Source organism: Balaenoptera borealis (assembly GCF_965194805.1).
Source record: "Balaenoptera borealis genome assembly, chromosome: 20".
NCBI classification, from domain to species: Eukaryota; Metazoa; Chordata; class Mammalia; order Artiodactyla; family Balaenopteridae; genus Balaenoptera; species Balaenoptera borealis.
The window spans coordinates 45,828,851-45,845,806 of record NC_138879.1 but is presented as its reverse complement, the minus strand read 5'-3'; the positions used below and the strand labels follow the sequence as shown (position 1 = coordinate 45,845,806).

General features: G+C 39.4%; 2 protein-coding genes across 2 annotated transcripts in view; one reads left to right on the top strand and one right to left on the bottom strand.

Moving 5' to 3' along the window:
* Positions 1–9,369, top strand: part of NUFIP2 (nuclear FMR1 interacting protein 2) — a 29,203-nt gene extending 19,834 nt beyond the window's left edge. Inside the window, exon 4 of the mRNA XM_082372722.1 lies at positions 923–9,369. Within this exon, the coding sequence (XP_082228848.1) occupies positions 923–975 (53 nt within the window). The 3' untranslated portion in view covers positions 976–9,369. The remainder of the gene's footprint in view (positions 1–922) is intronic.
* On the bottom strand, positions 7,272–15,109 carry CRYBA1 (crystallin beta A1; the record flags this gene model as incomplete). The annotated part of the gene is made up of 5 exons (XM_082374558.1): positions 7,272–10,300; positions 10,572–10,714; positions 12,568–12,709; positions 13,972–14,134; positions 15,103–15,109. 5 exons carry the CDS (start codon positions 15,107–15,109, stop codon positions 10,153–10,155), a joined length of 603 nt encoding a protein of 200 aa, XP_082230684.1. The 3' UTR covers positions 7,272–10,152.
* Between the last annotated feature and the right edge of the window lie 1,847 nt (positions 15,110–16,956).

Genomic DNA, 16,956 nt, shown 5'->3' with positions numbered 1-16,956 from the left:
TGAGCATTGCCTTCCTGGCAAGCTGCTAATGGATGTCCCTTGGAGTTCTGGAAAGGATATTGTTTCGGAACTAAGATTGATTCTTAGCCTCAGGTGAGCTTGAATTCTTCGATATTATTTTCAGGCCTTTATACTTTTCTGTTAGGTTGACAAGTTTTATTTTTATTAAAGCATGTGTACTTCAAAAAGTTCTTAGGGTAGATAGACGTAGTATGTAATAAAAACATTGCTCTCCAGAAGAGGGGGGCATACAGATAAATAATGGGAATTTAAAATAACACTGGAGTCTTTGCCCAGGCACATTATGACTGTTTTATACTTGAACCTAGGATATCCACAGGTTTTTGCTGTTGCTGAGAATAAAGTCTGGTGGTGCTATGGGAAATTAGAGGGAAGAAATAAGTCATAATTAGGACTGAACTGGTAGTTTTGCTTTAATTTAACCTGAAGTTTTTGGTGTTAGGTGTTTCTTGAACAGTTCCTTAATAGACAATCCACATTGCTTAAATAAATTTTGACTTCATTTTGCTGAGAAGAACAAAAGAAAATCTAAGTGTCTACTTTAGTATTGGATTATTGATGACTTAACCTTTGTCTGCTTTTTTTCAAATGTGCTACTTTTATAATCAGGAGAAGCACATTGTCCTGGTTAACTGAACTCAACCCTCTTAACCTGTAGGCGTTGAGGCCCTCACTGGCTCGAGGACCTTTATGCTGGGAATCCATTGAGGTGGATTTATTTGGGTGAAAAAAAGTGGGTCACACGTGTGTTGATACAAAGAGGAAATGGTCTTTAAATTGTGTTTTCATAAAAGGAGTTTACATGATGATGGTTATTTGGGATTTGTTTTTTGAACATGGGCATTTAGGGATTTCAGACCTTGTTTTTATTTATGTGTTTATTTTTTAAACTTCCCTCCAGATCCCAAAAGGATAATCACTTACAATGAAGCCATGGATAGTCCAGATCAATGAAGGACCAGACTGCCTATTTGTAACCTTTCTGCAGCATTAGAGCCACCGTTCATGGGGGACACAAGGCTTTTATGCTCCTAGATCTTCAACGCAGCAGAGGAACCATAAGTAGAATCACAGGATAATATATACAAATATATATATATATATACATATATATATATAGTTATTTAAAAAAAGGCACCTGAAAGTAATTAGACTTCTTAAGGAATCAAATTTATTTCAAGAGACTACACATGGTTATTTAATCTCTGGTACTGAATAGTTTTTTTTCTTTTTTCTTTTGTTAGTTTTCGTTTTTAAGTGTGAATGCAAGTGATTAATGAATATGGACTTATTAACAAGCGTGGTTCTAAAGTTCCTGCTGTCATCAACTTGGGCAACAAATGACCCACTGGAAAGGCAAATCCACTTAAAAGATCTCTGTATCTTGTTCTGTGACTAAAGTGATACACTAATCACGGGGAACCCAGAATGATTCAACATTTTCCCCCACTCCTCCCTTGATCTTTTGGTTATACTATGAGCCCTGCGAGAATGCTGGATAAAATGCCTTGAAGTTTGCAGGGGTGTATTTTTTTAGCGAATATGATTTGCATGTCTTGCCAGGAGTTAAGCAGCCTCTGTGGGTTGTTGGGGAAATATTTTCTTTCTTTCCTTTTATTTTTTTGTGGGGTGGGGATAGGGGAGGGCATTGAAGTTCTACAGTTCTGGAATAGTTGGTGGTACATAGTTCACTTGGCTTTGGTTACATATTGGACTTTAATAAGTAAAGAATCCATGAGTGTCATTTAAAGAAAAGTTACAGAACAAACAATTGGCTTTAGATATTTAATATGGAAAAATACTCCTGTGCCCATATTTTAATGTAATTGTGTAAGTGGGAGCAAAAATATATTCTGCTTTTCAACTGTAGGTGCTCCAGACTTGCTCTCTGTCACTAACACTAAATGTGCTGTTTTTCTTGTTTTTCATCAAACATCTGAAGAGAAACTTCTGTACCTTTCTGTAAATTCTATTTTAATTTCTCAAGGGGGAAGAAAAAAGTCCATGAAAACTATGAAACTTCATGTTTTTAGCCAGTGAGGAGGTAATAAACCCTGCCTATAGAAGGTGTGTCCATTCAGGCTATACTTCTGAGCTTATTAGCTTCTAATTATATCTTAATAAATATATTTTAATACTAGAGCAAATGGGTTTTTTAAAGAAAATAATGTGAAATTCTGGAAATTTTCTTTTGGGCAGAGAAGAGCATTAGCCCTGTCTTATCATCACATTACCATCCTGTTGCACTGCAGCTTGTATATAGCATGCTAAAATAAATTTTTTTGTGTGTGCAGAAACTAAGGGTCCAATTTAAGATTGGGTGGTGTTAGTGGCATAAAAACAAGTTCTCTGGCCTGACATAGCATTGCGTCACACACACACAGAAATTAGTATATCCATGTATGTCAAATACAGGTTAAAATAGCAGGGCATTTATATAGAGAGATGTAGTCTTCTAATAACAGTAGACTGGATCCCCAGGGGTATTTGGGGAGAGAGTAACTACTTTTGCTCAACCCTTTTGCTTAAGAAATGTCCAGTTTTGAGCGACCGTAGTATGGATGAGTTTTCTTGTTTTGTTGATTATTTGAGGCTTTTAACAAGTAGTTTGTGAAAGAAGCTGTTGGACTCAGCATAGAGTAGAGAAAATATCTTTATAGTCTGGATTTCTGCCCTGCTTAGATTTTAAAAGTATAAGCATGGATTGCCAATTCCACTTGATGTAAACAAAACTTTTATACATAATATATATATATAATAACTTATTGTATCAGTCCAGGTTCAGAAACTTGTGGTAGGCCAGTTCCAGATAGTTTCATTTCACCTGTAAACTGTATCACTTTTACAGATATTGTAATTTTCAAATGTATAATATGTTTACAGATGTGCCCTGCATTTAGTCTGCCTTGTTCTATTTTGATTTTTGTTGAGTCTCCTGCCTGCTTGCCAAAAGCTAGGATGCTTCAGGCCCATGTACAATTGAAAGTAGAGGCATCCTTGAGCTTTAAAGCATTGAACAAACTGGAAAATGCATCATACCACATACTGAAGTGAAAGAAGTCTGTGTTTTTGTGTTTTTTTTTTTTAATAAAAATTTTCAAAAGGTTAAAAAAAAAAAAGATACAAGGTTGATTAAAGGAAAAAAAAAGGCTCCAGTTTGTTTTACAGGTTTTAAAGTTCTGCTGTGTGTTCAATTGCCTTGTGTAACCACTTGTCGCCTTAGGGCCAGATTCTCTCCCTCTCCCCTTGTCACCCTCCTTTTTTTAAACATCCATTTTGCTTACCTGGAATTTGAAAGCTCTTCTGTGTCACAACTCACAAGAAACTTTCTGGGTTTGTGATATACAGAGGTTGAATGAATACATATTTTAAAAGGAAACAAAAAAACAGCCCGCATCTGAATTTTTAATTTAGAAGCAACACTTACTTGAAAATATCTTTTGAAAGTTGTCATTGCTTTCCTACTTCCCTTCCATATCCCTCAGGCCTCCATGTTTAGAGAAGCCAAAAAGAGAATGTACCCCATCTCTGTGTTCGTCCAAAGGTTTTTGAGTCTCACTTCTAAATGAAACAATGCAACATTTCACTTTGATTTCCCCACTGAAATTTCCTTGATTATATGGTTAGAGGTATAGAGTTAGGGATGTCTCTTAACCTTCTGGAACCCTAGTGCCCCATCATATTAACTGTCAGTATTTTGGGGGCATTGGGTTAATGGACTTACTTGCCTAGGTACAAGCAGGACTTTGAGACATGTCTCCTTTGTGCTGTTTGGTAACACTTAACTCTACTTGTCGCAATCTTTCTTAGGTCCTTACACAATTCCTTACAGAGCACTTATTAAAAAAAAAAAATCTTAAGAGTTGATGTTTTCTGATTATTTTGTGTAAGCTTCAGCTGTGATTAATTTAGCACATTTAAATAACATTGATGTGTTATTGTTCGGTATAAAGAATTTTTCTTCAACTCAGAGTATTAGTACTGTAGCATAAACCAAATACAGTCTAGAGGGGGTTTTTAACATCCCTCCATTATAAAGACTGAAAAGGTGTGTGTCTGTGTGTGTGTGTGTTGAGTGCTTGTGTGTGTGAGAGAGAAGGAGATATTAAAAATTAGTAAATGAATGTGTGTAAGACATTATATTAGTATTCAGAGAATGAACTTGTATTTATTTTGTGCCATTTGTTTTCATTACACAGAATAATAAAGTCAGGTGGTTTTAATCCTTAAAAGGGTAGTATTTGAAAAATGGCACTAAGAATGAAATCATGACCTATTTTTTTAATAGCTATGAAGATACTAATTAAGGGTGAAGATTTCTTTTTTAAATCTGTCTTGATTGTAGGTGTCTGTGTCACATACCACTCTCTTGTAGATGTCTTGAATAATTCCCCTTCCCCACAAAAGACAGGGTGTATTTATCTTTCTCTTCATTCACCCCACTTTGCTGAACTGAAGTTAATTCCATAGCCTTTCCTCTGACTTCAGTAATAATGAGCTTTCACATACAGTGTATTTACAGCATCTGTAGTTAGCCCTTCCTCCTCCTCTACTTTCTAGGAGGGGATAGACAATAACTAGGAATTTGTTAATGGCAGTTTGTTTTTCCTTGAAGTAAATGGCTGGAGAGGTTTAGAATTTTGCTGTTTTCCTTAATCATCTGCTTACCCTAATCATCACAGAATCTGCAAAAATTTTATAAAGGAAAAAAAGTGCTGCATTGTTTTTTCAAATAACAGTTTCTAGGGAAAATATGACAAACCTCAATGAGTGTTGTGCACAGTACAAAATGTGTTTCTTTCACAAAACATTACATAGCAGTGGTAGTTGCGTGCTTGGTTGTTTGGCTTGTTGCTAACCCAGTTGGAGGCATCTAATAGTTTATTTTTTGCTGTAAACTTTTTTAGTGAAATTGTATGTCATGTACCAAATGGCCACAGTCAAGGAAATTTAGAAGAGGACTTTGATTTTAAATTCCTCTAAATAAGGAGGAAGTCATTCTTTCAAGGCTTTCTTCCTCAAGTTCTAGAAACAGATTAAAAGTCCACACTTTCCGAGGATTATGAGAATAGTTATGCCACTGAACCATATCCTCAAATAACACATGATCCCTCTTGTATACCTGTGCTAACTGTGTAAAACAGACACTGTAGTGGGACAAATATATATTATGATCAGGTCTGTTAATGCTGCACCAGTTGTAGATTCTGATCAGGCAGTGTCTTTTAATGGTCCTACCCATAATTTTACTGTTGAATTTTTAAAAGAAAGGGTAGAATTTGCTCAGCTTTTTTCCCCAAAAAATGGTGATATTTGTTTAAAGGGGAGGGGCAGAGGATAAGACTAGAAGAATAATAGCTGCTTTATGTTTGCAGAGATGCATTAGGTTATCATTAGTTCTTAATATTGATGTTATTTTCATTAATGTAATTAATTGACAGAGCACCAGGATTCTTTTATAGTGAGAAAGATGGGCTTCTGCTTTAAGTATCTTAAAATGTTTCTTTTTAAATATACATCAATCTGTTCAGATATGTGAGAACCAGGACCACCCTGGGTTGGTTTAAAGAATGATGAATCATTGGCTTCACTCAAAAGCAAAATTTCACTTCACTCAGAATTTACCGAGTTTTAAATTAAATTTCACACCATTTTGCTACTCAAGAAGGGTCTTACGAATAAATAGTTGTCTACACAGTAAAAACACCCAGTGAAGCATGAATGGTATGTTGCTTTTGCATTACTGGGAGTGTCAAATAGCAGTTATGGGCTAGAAACCTATGGAACAGCCATCCTCACATGTGGGTCTGCTGATTCAGACTTCCCTATTTGTCCATAAGATTTTGTTTATGTCCAGAGTTCTAAAGCCATTTTATAGTACTGCAGTATCCCTTTTCTACAGCCTTATTAAAATAGCTACAGACATTTATTTTCCGGTTCAGTTTCACTTTGATTGCATATCAAAATTTTACTCTGTAGACCAATAAAACCAACTTGAGGTAAATTGCAGAGCTTTCCATAAATCCTTTTCTCCTCAGGTGCTAAACAAAGGCTCCAAAAATGGATATTGCTTTAGTAATGTCTGCTTTATTCTTAAATATTTCTTTTGCTAGGTGTAAAGATTTGGTGTTAACAAAAGTGGTTTAATATGTAAATATGAATGAATGCCTTTAGTTTGCCCCTGTTTGTCTGTTTCCTTTATCCTCCGTGGAGGAGGATCCTTTCATGATATTGAATACATTTCATTAGGTATTGTTGCATTTTTAGGATGAGAATACAACTATTTTCTGTCTTGGATTAATCCTGCTGCTGCTATGAGAAACTGAAAAATCAAGAATGTGATGCACTTTTTACATTACTATATACCACACCTTTATAGGTTGCTTTGATACATTTCCTGTAGCACAGCCACTAACAAAAGTGAATGAATTTAAAAATTCTCTTTGGGAGGGGATCAGTACAAATTATTTATGGTATTGGCCTATGAAGGACATTAACTTAGGAAAATACAAATTCTGTTAGTATTACACATTTTGGCCTTAAAATGTCTTCTACTACTGAAAATCTTTTAAATCTTAATTTTGCTTCTGTTATTCCCTCTGCCTCAAAAAGAGGAGTTGGGAAGAATGGCTTAAAGGAAGTATCATTGGTTTGTTGCTGATCTTTTAGAAAGAAAACAATTGTCTACTATATATACTGGGAGCTTATTTTTGTTTGTATACAGAGGAGAAATAATGTTGCCCCAAGCCAATCCGATTTAGTTTAATCAAATCAATCAAAACCAACTATTCTGCTTCTCTAGCGTATTTTTACTTAGGAAAGATAAACTTTTGCTACTTGACAAGAGGAAAAGTCATTTCTCAAGCACATACTCAAACTTGAAGGAGATTGAACCCAATATGATGGAGGAAAAACACCAAATGGGGTGGAAGAATGTGAGAGAGAGATGTGGTCCAAAGCTATCTGATTATATTTTGATGTTGCCAATATTGCAAAGCCAAAATTTTAATTTGCTTATTTAATATATTTGTTGGCCAGAGATCTATTTTTATATCAATGTGCCTTGCATGTATATTAAAAAAAAAAAATTGGAAAGGCCATGTTACAATGCCTGAGATAGTTGATGGTTCTTACCACCTCACTAATTTTTATGCAGTATGAAATGCTCATTCTATCGCCCAACTGGTGCTCTCTGTTTAAAGTTACAGATCTCGTCACAAACTGGAACTATTTTATAAACTGGGAAGTGATTTGATTTACTTTTTTGGTTGTTTCTTTTTTTTTTTTTTCCTTAGTCTGTTAGTGGCTGTTCTGTAGTGGGAAATAGTAAAAGGATTCTTCACTTCCTTTCCCTCCCCGCTCAGCACCTTCAAGTAATGTGATGACACCATTTCTTGTGTGCTTTGAAAAAAGTTTCAGCTTGCTGTTTCCTTTAGTGTTAGAAAAAGCATTGTTTGCAAAATCTAGGGAGATAATGGAGTCCACTTTCATTTGGAATTCTATGTGAGCTATGATCCAAGTTATTGGCTCTTTCCAACTTTCAAATTTTTTATTGTTAAAGCACCTTGCTTAGAAAATTTTAAATATTTATGTCTGCAACAATTGTCTCAAAATAATGAACTGTGCAATTCTGTCATTAAAAAAAAAAAAAAAAAAAAAAGATCTGAACTCTCCCTACTGTGACTTGTTAGTTTCTCTGTATTTCCTGCCAGTGTAAATGTGAAAAGCTTTGCTTGCATTACGTTTTAGAAATGCATTTTGCACACTCGAATTTTGCCGAAGCTCCATGAAAAGGTTAGATCTAAGTAGATGAATAAAGCTATGCACATGTTTTGAAAGTTTAATTTGTGTGTCATTACCAAAAGTGACCTATCCTTATTACTTTGCTGCTCTTAGCTTTACCATGTTTAGAAACATGGCTCAAAGTTAGAGTTCTGGGCTAGCTCATCAGTGGAACTAGAAGAGAGGAAAATTGGCACCTATTTTAATAACATAGGTTTAAAATGAGAGCTTGACTCATGTCTACTAAAGGGCTTTTTTTTTAAACAGGGCAGTTTTATCAGCTTTACAAACTGTTGGATACTCTTCAATGAAATTTTCGTTTATTTGATCAAATAGAAATGGGAAGTAATTGAAACTGAAGTGAAGGAAGGACCTTTGCCACATGGAGTTCTGTGACAATTCTATGTTAAACCTCTAAACCTGGTTTAAAGGTAGGATAGCCTTTTTACCTTTGCTTTAACATAAATTTGGTTTACTGAATGACTGACTTGAGATAAGAATCATTCAGTTGTTTAAAGATCAAAGCACAGGTTAAAGATGATGTGTATCTTTTTAAAACTGCCCAAGCTGATTAGAACAAGTTAGAAACTGAGCTGATTTGGTTTAATTGCTGCAGTCTGCATGTACTAAATAGCTTTACTTCACATGTATGTGTACTTAAAGGTTGTGTAGATGTACTGGCCAGGTTTTGTCAAATCATCTTCTAAAAGATTGTTTTATATTCTCTTCTGGACCTTTGTAGAAGAGGCTAATATGTTTCAGTAGAGATAATACTAATGGTATTTTCCCCTTGCTCCTAGATATAAAAGAAATATTTCTGTTTTATAGCTTTTTCCTATGTATAGAAGAATATTACTTCTCTATCATCAAGTGTGCTCTTAATGTATGTTGTCGTCTTTGAAAACACAGCAAAACCCTTCTGTACCTTCACTGAAAGTGACAGTTAAAATCTAAGTCTACTAGTCAAGATGTGAAAGGTGGCCCATAATGCATGGCCTTAAAAGGCATGAATGCAGGAGTATAGCATCATCTTTGATGGCTATGGCTACTCCTCAGCATCTGTCAGTAGTTCACATGTTCAGTCTTAGAACGTTATTGGAGGAGCAAAGTAATTTCTGTGTCTTGTGTGCATCAGCACTTAGGAGCTGAGTTACCTCTTAATCTGGGGGAAAGGACAATTAATGGGCTACAATTAGGTTAGAGGATTTTTTCCCTTCCATCTCCCGATTTAAAAAATGTTTTTTTTCAGTGTTTGTTTTGCCCAGTCAGAATGATAGGCCTTTTCTAGATACAAGAACAGTGGCCAGAAATTTACCCTTTTGCTAAATGCTTAGGTATTTGCCATAGCTGTTTCTGATGTCATGGATTCTGAGGAAGCGTCAGTTACGTGATGATCTTCCTTTATTGGTGTCTTACTTCATGTTCAGTGTTTTAAAAATACAAATTACAAACACTCTACATCCATACCCAGATTTACTTATTTTATCAGAAAAAAAACTTGAGAAATTTGTAGATCAAATTAAGAGACAATAAGTGTACATTGTTGAATAAAAAATTTTAAAGTTTCTGAGGTGTTTGTGTTATCATCTTTTGTGTGCTTTAATTCAAAAAAACTACTGAAAACTAAGTTATCATTACATTGATAATATTTTTTTCAAAGTGTCAAATGTACAAATAATTTAAGTCTTAAATATAGCATGGTCATAGGTCATGGTTTTTTTTCTAATCATACAGGTTATTAAGGTACTTAAGAATTGGCATGTGTATGGAAAAATCGGTTGTGAGAGCAGCTATCCTGCCTTTTGTCATGACATTGAGCCTTATGTTCTTCCAGTTGAAGTAAGAAACCGAAATTGAGCTAAGCAATTAAGCAATATGGCAATGCATATTTGAGAAGCTTCCTAAGTTTGTTTAGCATTGATTTGTCACAAGTGAAAAAAAGCAGTGCTAACATCAACATTAGAGTCAGGGTTAGAAAAGATGAAAAAACATTTACCAAAAGTGTGTCTGTCACTATATACACTGATACATTTGGGTTATATGCTTTCATGTTCTTTGAAATAGGGAATCATTGTCCTTGGCCAGGTAAGTGACTTGCAAGGACACAAAAGGGAACTTGGGGTTTTATTGAAGCTTGTCTTTTAAGATTCTCAGCCATGTAAATGTGATTTCTATAAAGCATGGTAGTTAATTCAGTCTACAAAGTTGTAGGGTTTTTTTTAATGACATTTATTGTGGATTTCAGCAGCTAACATTTGGAAGCAATATCTGAGCAGAACATAAAATTCATTCTAGATTGCTTAGCAAGGTCTCATGCTTGGGAAATTGTTACTTGGAGCTTTTAATCCACTACTGTTGGATACGGCGAATTGATTGAATCTGGGAAGTCTGGGCATGAGAACCCCACTCTCTCCAGTGTTTATAGTCTCCTCCGTGATGGTCACATTCCAAGATATACTGATAACCACGGTATCCAGGATACTGGTAGCAAACCCAGCTAGAAAAGCCAAAGCAGATTGGATTATTAAAACTAGTTAGGAACCTGGTCAAGACCCCCAAACCTGAGCCTCTTTCCTCAACACAATGATATGGAAGGCTTTTAGGCTTAGAAAACAAGAGCCATCCTAAATACGCCAGGCACCATTTGTGAGCAGATACCTACAGCCAGCTGAAAATTAACCTTGATTATGAAAAAAGGTATGAGAGTAGTCAACCTAAATCCTTCCATAGAGGAATGTCTGGGGGAGGAAAAACTGAGATGCACTCACGCTCCACATTGTATCTTCATGGAACCAACTTCCTTGTTGGGCCAACCCATGGCTTGCAAGGAGGGGTAGTCATCACAGATTTCCCATTGGCGTCCAATAAAGTTTTCTTTCTCAAAGATGGTAATCTTAGACTCCTTATGATTCTGTAATGCAGAAAAAAATTTTTTTTTAAGTTTAGTACCAGTGTTAAGGCTGTCATTGTAATTCTTTACCACATTTATCAAACTCAAAACTCTCCTGGTTTACAGGAGGAAGTACATGATCGTTAATTGTAAAAATATTTCAGGCAATACAGAGATTTTAAAAATTGGGTAATCCTGTTTAATCCAATTTAATACAATAACATTTAAGTTTTTTTTTTTTAAAGGTCTTTTATTTATTTTTGGCTGCGTTGGTTCTTCGTTGCTGCGCGCCGGCTTTCTCTAGTTGCGGCGAGTGGGGGCTACCCTTCGTTGCGGTGCACGGGCTTCTCATTGCAGTGGCTTCTCGTTGCGGAGCACAGGCTCTAGGCACGCGGGCTTCAGTAGTGTGGCACGTGGGCTCAGTAGTTGTGGCACGTGGGCTCAGTAGTTGTGGCTTGCGGGCTGTAGAGCGCAGGCTCAGTAGTAGTGGCGCACGGGCTTAGTTGCTCCGCGGCATGTGGGGTCTTCCTGGACCAGGGCTCGAACCCATGTCCCCTGCATTGGCAGGTGGATTCTTAACCACTGCGCCACCAGGGAAGTCCCAATACCATAACATTTAAAATGTACAAATAACTGATATACTTTGGAACAACGAAAGACCAATGAAAGAAAATTATGACAGCAGGAAAAATATTTGAAACACATAGGCAACCAAAGGATTAATTGTAATGTGGAAAAGATCCCACAAATTGATAGGAAAAGTAAGTCCATGTGTGCCTAAGTGTTTGTGTGTGTGCATGGCATTGGAAACAATGTAAATGTCCAGTAGGGGATATGAAGACTACACAAGCATTAAGAAGGCAGAGACTAACCTTTATGAAGTTCAGAAGCAGGCAAAACTAGCCTTAGTGATAGCAAGTGGAAAGGAGCAATTGATTGGAAAGGGACACAAGGTAATTTTATGGGGCAATGGAATTGTTCTCTATCTGATTAGGGTGTTGGTTATGTGGGTGTACATGTTTTTCAAAACTCATAAGAATATACACTTAGGATTTGTGCATTTTACTATGTGTAAATTATATCAATACATTAGAGGGAAAAAATCAGAGTTAAAGTGAGATGAAAACATCCAGATAGGGAAATACCTTTTAGTTCTAGAGCTGTTTAGTTTACCATTTCCACTACTTGAATTTTGGTAGAACTTTAAACTAAGATGAGATCATTAACAGCTAAAATCATGAGAAAATCACATGATATAGACGAACATTTGAAAAGGTTTTAGCCTAGCCTTACTCCCAATGTAGGGATCATTTTTCAACACACTCCTCAAGGTCATCCTGCTTCTGCTTGAATTCTCCAAAAGACTAAAAGCATCCCATTCTGATGCATGATTGAATAATGCTTAGTGTTAGAAACAAGAAAGTTAGGAATCAAAGATAAGAGGTGCTGGAGCTCTTGCCTACTTCTTCAGTCATCCCACTGTACTAAAGGGTTACTTCAGCATTTCCCTGTTTCTAGGTAAAATGCTACACAGATTGAAATTTAACTGGCCCAGGATTTACTTTTATTACATGGTAAGTGCTCTCACTAATTATCCTATTGCACTTTTGAAGATCTGGGCTCCTGAGTATCCGCTTCCTGCCACCTATAAGAAGCCCTTACTTTTAGGTTAATAAAAATACCATCTAGGAGAGAAAAAAAGCAAATGGTAAACTTAGAAACTAAGGGAGCAGTGTTTTTCTTTTCTCTTTATACTTTTATCCTTCCTGCCACATTTCAGCATAACTGATGGGAAATAACCTAAATGTCAGTCCATGTGCACCCTCTCTTATCCATCCCCCACATGCACAGAAATGAAAATTTCAGGGACTCACAGCTGAACAGATGGGGCGGAAGGACATGAGGCGCTCAATGTGGTAGGCATTACTCCCGCTCCAGGCATCCCAGCGAGGGTACTCTCCTCTCTCCAGGACAAACTGTTGCCCGCAGAAGCTGGTATGCTCATAACCAATCCAGCTGCCGAAGACAAGTAATGGTGTTTGTTCATGGTGTTCAGGGCTTACATGGCCTCATGGAGAAGGCATCTTTTGTTTTAGATGTTAACAGTGGGGTAAAATATCCAATTAAAGCCATACAAAGTAATACTTTTATCATGAGAGGTGGAGAATGAGCTGGCAGCTGCACTATGTGGGTTTGTAAATATATTTGTTTTGGGATTATCCACTGAAGAGGTGTACTTCACTGGCCTGAGTAATGAGTACTGGCAAAGTCAGTCTAAAATTATATTTCCTTTCGAAGTTACCTTATTCTCTACTTGGAGCTCCAGGTTCAGGATCTAGTGACTGACTATTGCTTTGGCTCCAGCCAAACCTATTGACTTCTTTCTAAGGAAGCAAAGGGATGAACAGGCAGCTGATGAATGACTAGTCTCTTGTTTCCTTGTCACTTTGTAGGTTCTTCTGCATACCTATATATACCTATACCTTATTTATTAAAACACCTCAGATTGATTTTTCACAACCAGGTCTCGGTTACTGATGACACCTTAAATAATTTTACTTTCAGGGTTGAAGAGCTCAATTTTGGGGGTGAGCAACTTGTGGAAGCCTATCTACATGCACGGCCAGTTCTGCCTAGGCCAAAGTAGAGTCCTTGCCTTTGTGTTTTCAGGCTGATGATCAAGGCCTCAACTAACCTGCCAAGAGTAAGAAGACAAAACAAGAGAGGGTCTTCCTTGCCAAGGAGATTAACCACCACCAAGAAACTCCTGGAAGACTACCTAGGAACTAATATGACTCTCTGGAGTTGAGTTCCGTTTTACATAGAGAAATTAGCTAACAGTGTCTGCTCTGGGACATGAAGGAGGGAAGTTAGCTGTGAAGCTGTAGCTTGATAGTTTCCTCTCTGTTTTCTGTAGGAAAGAAAAACTCAAGGGGCTTGTGGCTATTCTGAGGGAATCCCAGGCAGAAGCCTATGGGCTCCAGAAGCACAGAACTGATTACCATCACTGCCCCACCCCATGGTATATATTTCTTTAATCCCCCCCAAATCTAATACCAAGCCACTAAGAACCTCATGTTCCTTCCAGCTTTGAGTTACTAAATTACGCATGTAGTGACTTTCTTTTTTTTTGCGATTACTTAAGTATGGAGGCTTCTCTCCCAGAAATGATTAGAGTTTGGGGGAACATCTTTCTTCCCTGATCTCCACCTTTATAGTCACATGTCTGAAGGGACCAGAAATAAGGGGCCTGATGTTCTGCGGAGGTCTATACTCACGCGCCACATTCCACCTTGAGAGACCGGACATTGTCAAAACTGCGCTCAGAGACATTTGGGCAGGAGCTGGTGAACTCCATTCTCTTGCCCTGGAAGTTCTCCTGGTCATAGATGGTTATCTGAAATGGGATTAAAATGGGAAAACAGAGCGAGAAAGTGGTACATCAGGAAGAAGAGAGGCCCAGGCCAACATCTTAACCTGTGTTTGGCCCTATGTTTTCCATCACTAGCTGCAGCCCAGGAGGCCTGATGAGGTCTCTTCTAGTGTAGACTGGGTTAAGAAAGGGTTTGAGCTAATAGCACTGGTTGGCGGTGTTCACATGCCCAGTCGGGATGAGGCGTGGGGATTGGTTTCTGATAGGAATTGTCCTCCAGGGATGATAGCTGGCCTAGTGGACATACCAATGATTTGTGGACTCTTACTCCACCATGCTTCCTGCTTAAGTGTGGCCCAGAAGCCAGGAATCTGGGAGACCCAGGGGCTCCCTGTGAATTATTTCTTAGCTTCTCCAGACACATCTGCTATAGAAACCTAAAGAGTAAAGGGAGAGTTGTGATAAACCCCTTTCATACCTTGAACTAGAACTTGGCTCTTGAACCTGGCTAGAGGACAACTCCCAAAGCTGTGAACAGGACTCAAGAGTTGACCCAGTGAGGAAGGTAAGGGTGTTGAGGGAAACTGGCTGAGGATCAGCCACTTCAGGCAGTGGTTACAACCAACCTCACGTTGGGAGTCAGGAGACCATAGTCCAATCATTTATTTGGGATCTGGTGGCAAATCTGTCCTCATTTCTGGGCCCTCAGTTTTTCCATGTCATAATCCACTTGGGCTGCTCTATTTTAAGATGATTTTAGCAGTGTGGAGGAAAATTGACCTAGAAAACTAGGTATCATTTCCCACCCATCATGGGCTTCCGGGGTCATCCTTCTTCTGTCCAAATGGGGCACCCTGAGAGAACCTTCCTGAGACAGCATCTGGATTTTGGGTGAACACTTCCCCTACAAACTGGTGTTTTATTGGTCGGTCACTGTCCCATGGAAAAGCACAGTTCTGGGGCCTGCTCTGAGGTGGTATTATACCCCCTGCCCTGATGGAGTCCTCAATTTTCCACGTGATGGGGATGGGCTTACCTTCCATGGCCCCACAGACCCCGGCATGGGGTTAGTTTGAGCCATCTTGGTGGTTGGAAGGGATTCTGGAAGACAGAACACACACCAATGACATGGCCTCTGGGGTGAGGGAAGAGGAGCACAGGCGAAAGTAAAAGAGGCTTGAAGTCCAGTAAACAGACTTTGGTTGGGATGCTGGCTGTGCCTCTCACTGGCTGAGCCTCAGTTGTTTTCCATCGGTAAAACTTCTATGTGCAGAGTTATTGTAAGGATTAGAAGCAATAACGCAGGTAGAGCACTGAACAGATGCCATGACCACTTGATAAACGTGGCTCTCGTCCTCTTGCCTGCCTCCAGGCACCCACTGCCAGTGGCAGCATCGCCTCAGTCTTACATACCCCAATATAAACCCCTTGGCAACCATCTAGTCCAGACCCTTCATGTTACCAGTGGGTGGTCTCACTGTCACCTGGCTCCTCACAGCCCTCAAACTGACCAGCTGTGCACAGCCATGCACCGTTCCCTCCCTACTTCTCTGCCTTCTAGACCTACCCAGCCTTGGTCTTGCCTCCTGAGACTTTGCTGCTTTCCCCAGCCTATGGTGACTTGCTTTCTTTCCTCATTTCCAGCACTCATCACAGTACTGATCTGTGTTCCTATTGAATATGTCCTGGGTGAACATCTCCATGGCAGGGCCTGGGTCTCCAGAGTGACTGATGTAGCACCATGCTGAGCCCATGTTGGGGTGGTGAGTGTTTGAGGAGGGGGACAGGCGGCATTGAAAGACTTATCGAAGGGAAGTGAGGAAGAAAAGAGGATGATAATAATAGCTAACACGTGGGCTTCCCTGGTGGCGCAGTGGTTGAGAGTCTGCCTGCCAATGCAGGGGACACGGGTTTGAGCCCTGGTCTGGGAGGATCCCACATGCCGCGGAGCGGCTGGGCCCGTGCGCCACGGCTGCTGGGCCTGTGCTCTGGAGCCCGTGAGTCACAACTACTGAGCCCGCGTGCTGCAACTGCTGAAGCCCACGCGCCTGAAGCCCGTGCTGTGCAGCAGGGGGGACCACTGCAGTGAGAGGCCCGCGCACTGTGGCGGAGAGTGGCCCCCGCTCATCACGACTAGAGGGGGCCCATGCGCAGCAACGAGGACCCAACACAGCCAGAAATAAATAAATAAAATAAATAAATTTATTAAAAAAAAAAATAGCTAACACTTAACAATGGCCCACCCTATGCCAGGCCCTGTCCTATATGCTTTACATGCATTAATGCATTTAATCTTCACAATGAGCCTATGAGGGAAGCACTATCATTATCCCCATTTTACAGATGAGGAGGCTCATAGAGGTGAGGTAGATAGAAAAGATGATAGGAAGAGTAAAGGAGGAAAGGACGGGGGAGAGGGCAAGGAGGGAGGGAAGAAAGAAGACAGGCAGGTGTACATCAGTTTTCTTAACTCAGAACAGCCATTCATGGCTTTTCCCTCTGGCTGGTATTGGCCCAGGGACTGATGCATATAAACTCTGTGGCGTAACTTTCCATTCTGAACCTCTGAACAAGCATTTCCTAGCTCTTGCCCCCCTACCTTCTCCCTATGCCCCAGGAGCCTGTCATTTCTTGGGGCCCCATGCCCCCTCCCAGCCATGGTTGCTAGGGTAGTGGTTATTGTCATGTAAGTGACTCCTCTTGGGGTGGCAAGAGAAGACTACCTCCCCCAGAGTTCCCTAATCTTCTCCAGCCATCTTCAGAGGCTCTGACCACAAGGCAGGAAGACGGGGTCCTCCTTCTGGGCATGTCTCTGCAGAGGAAGGAAAGGAAGGACCAGAGCGCCCCTCAGGGCCTTACTCACCCAGCTCCTGCTGCACAGTCTGGGTCT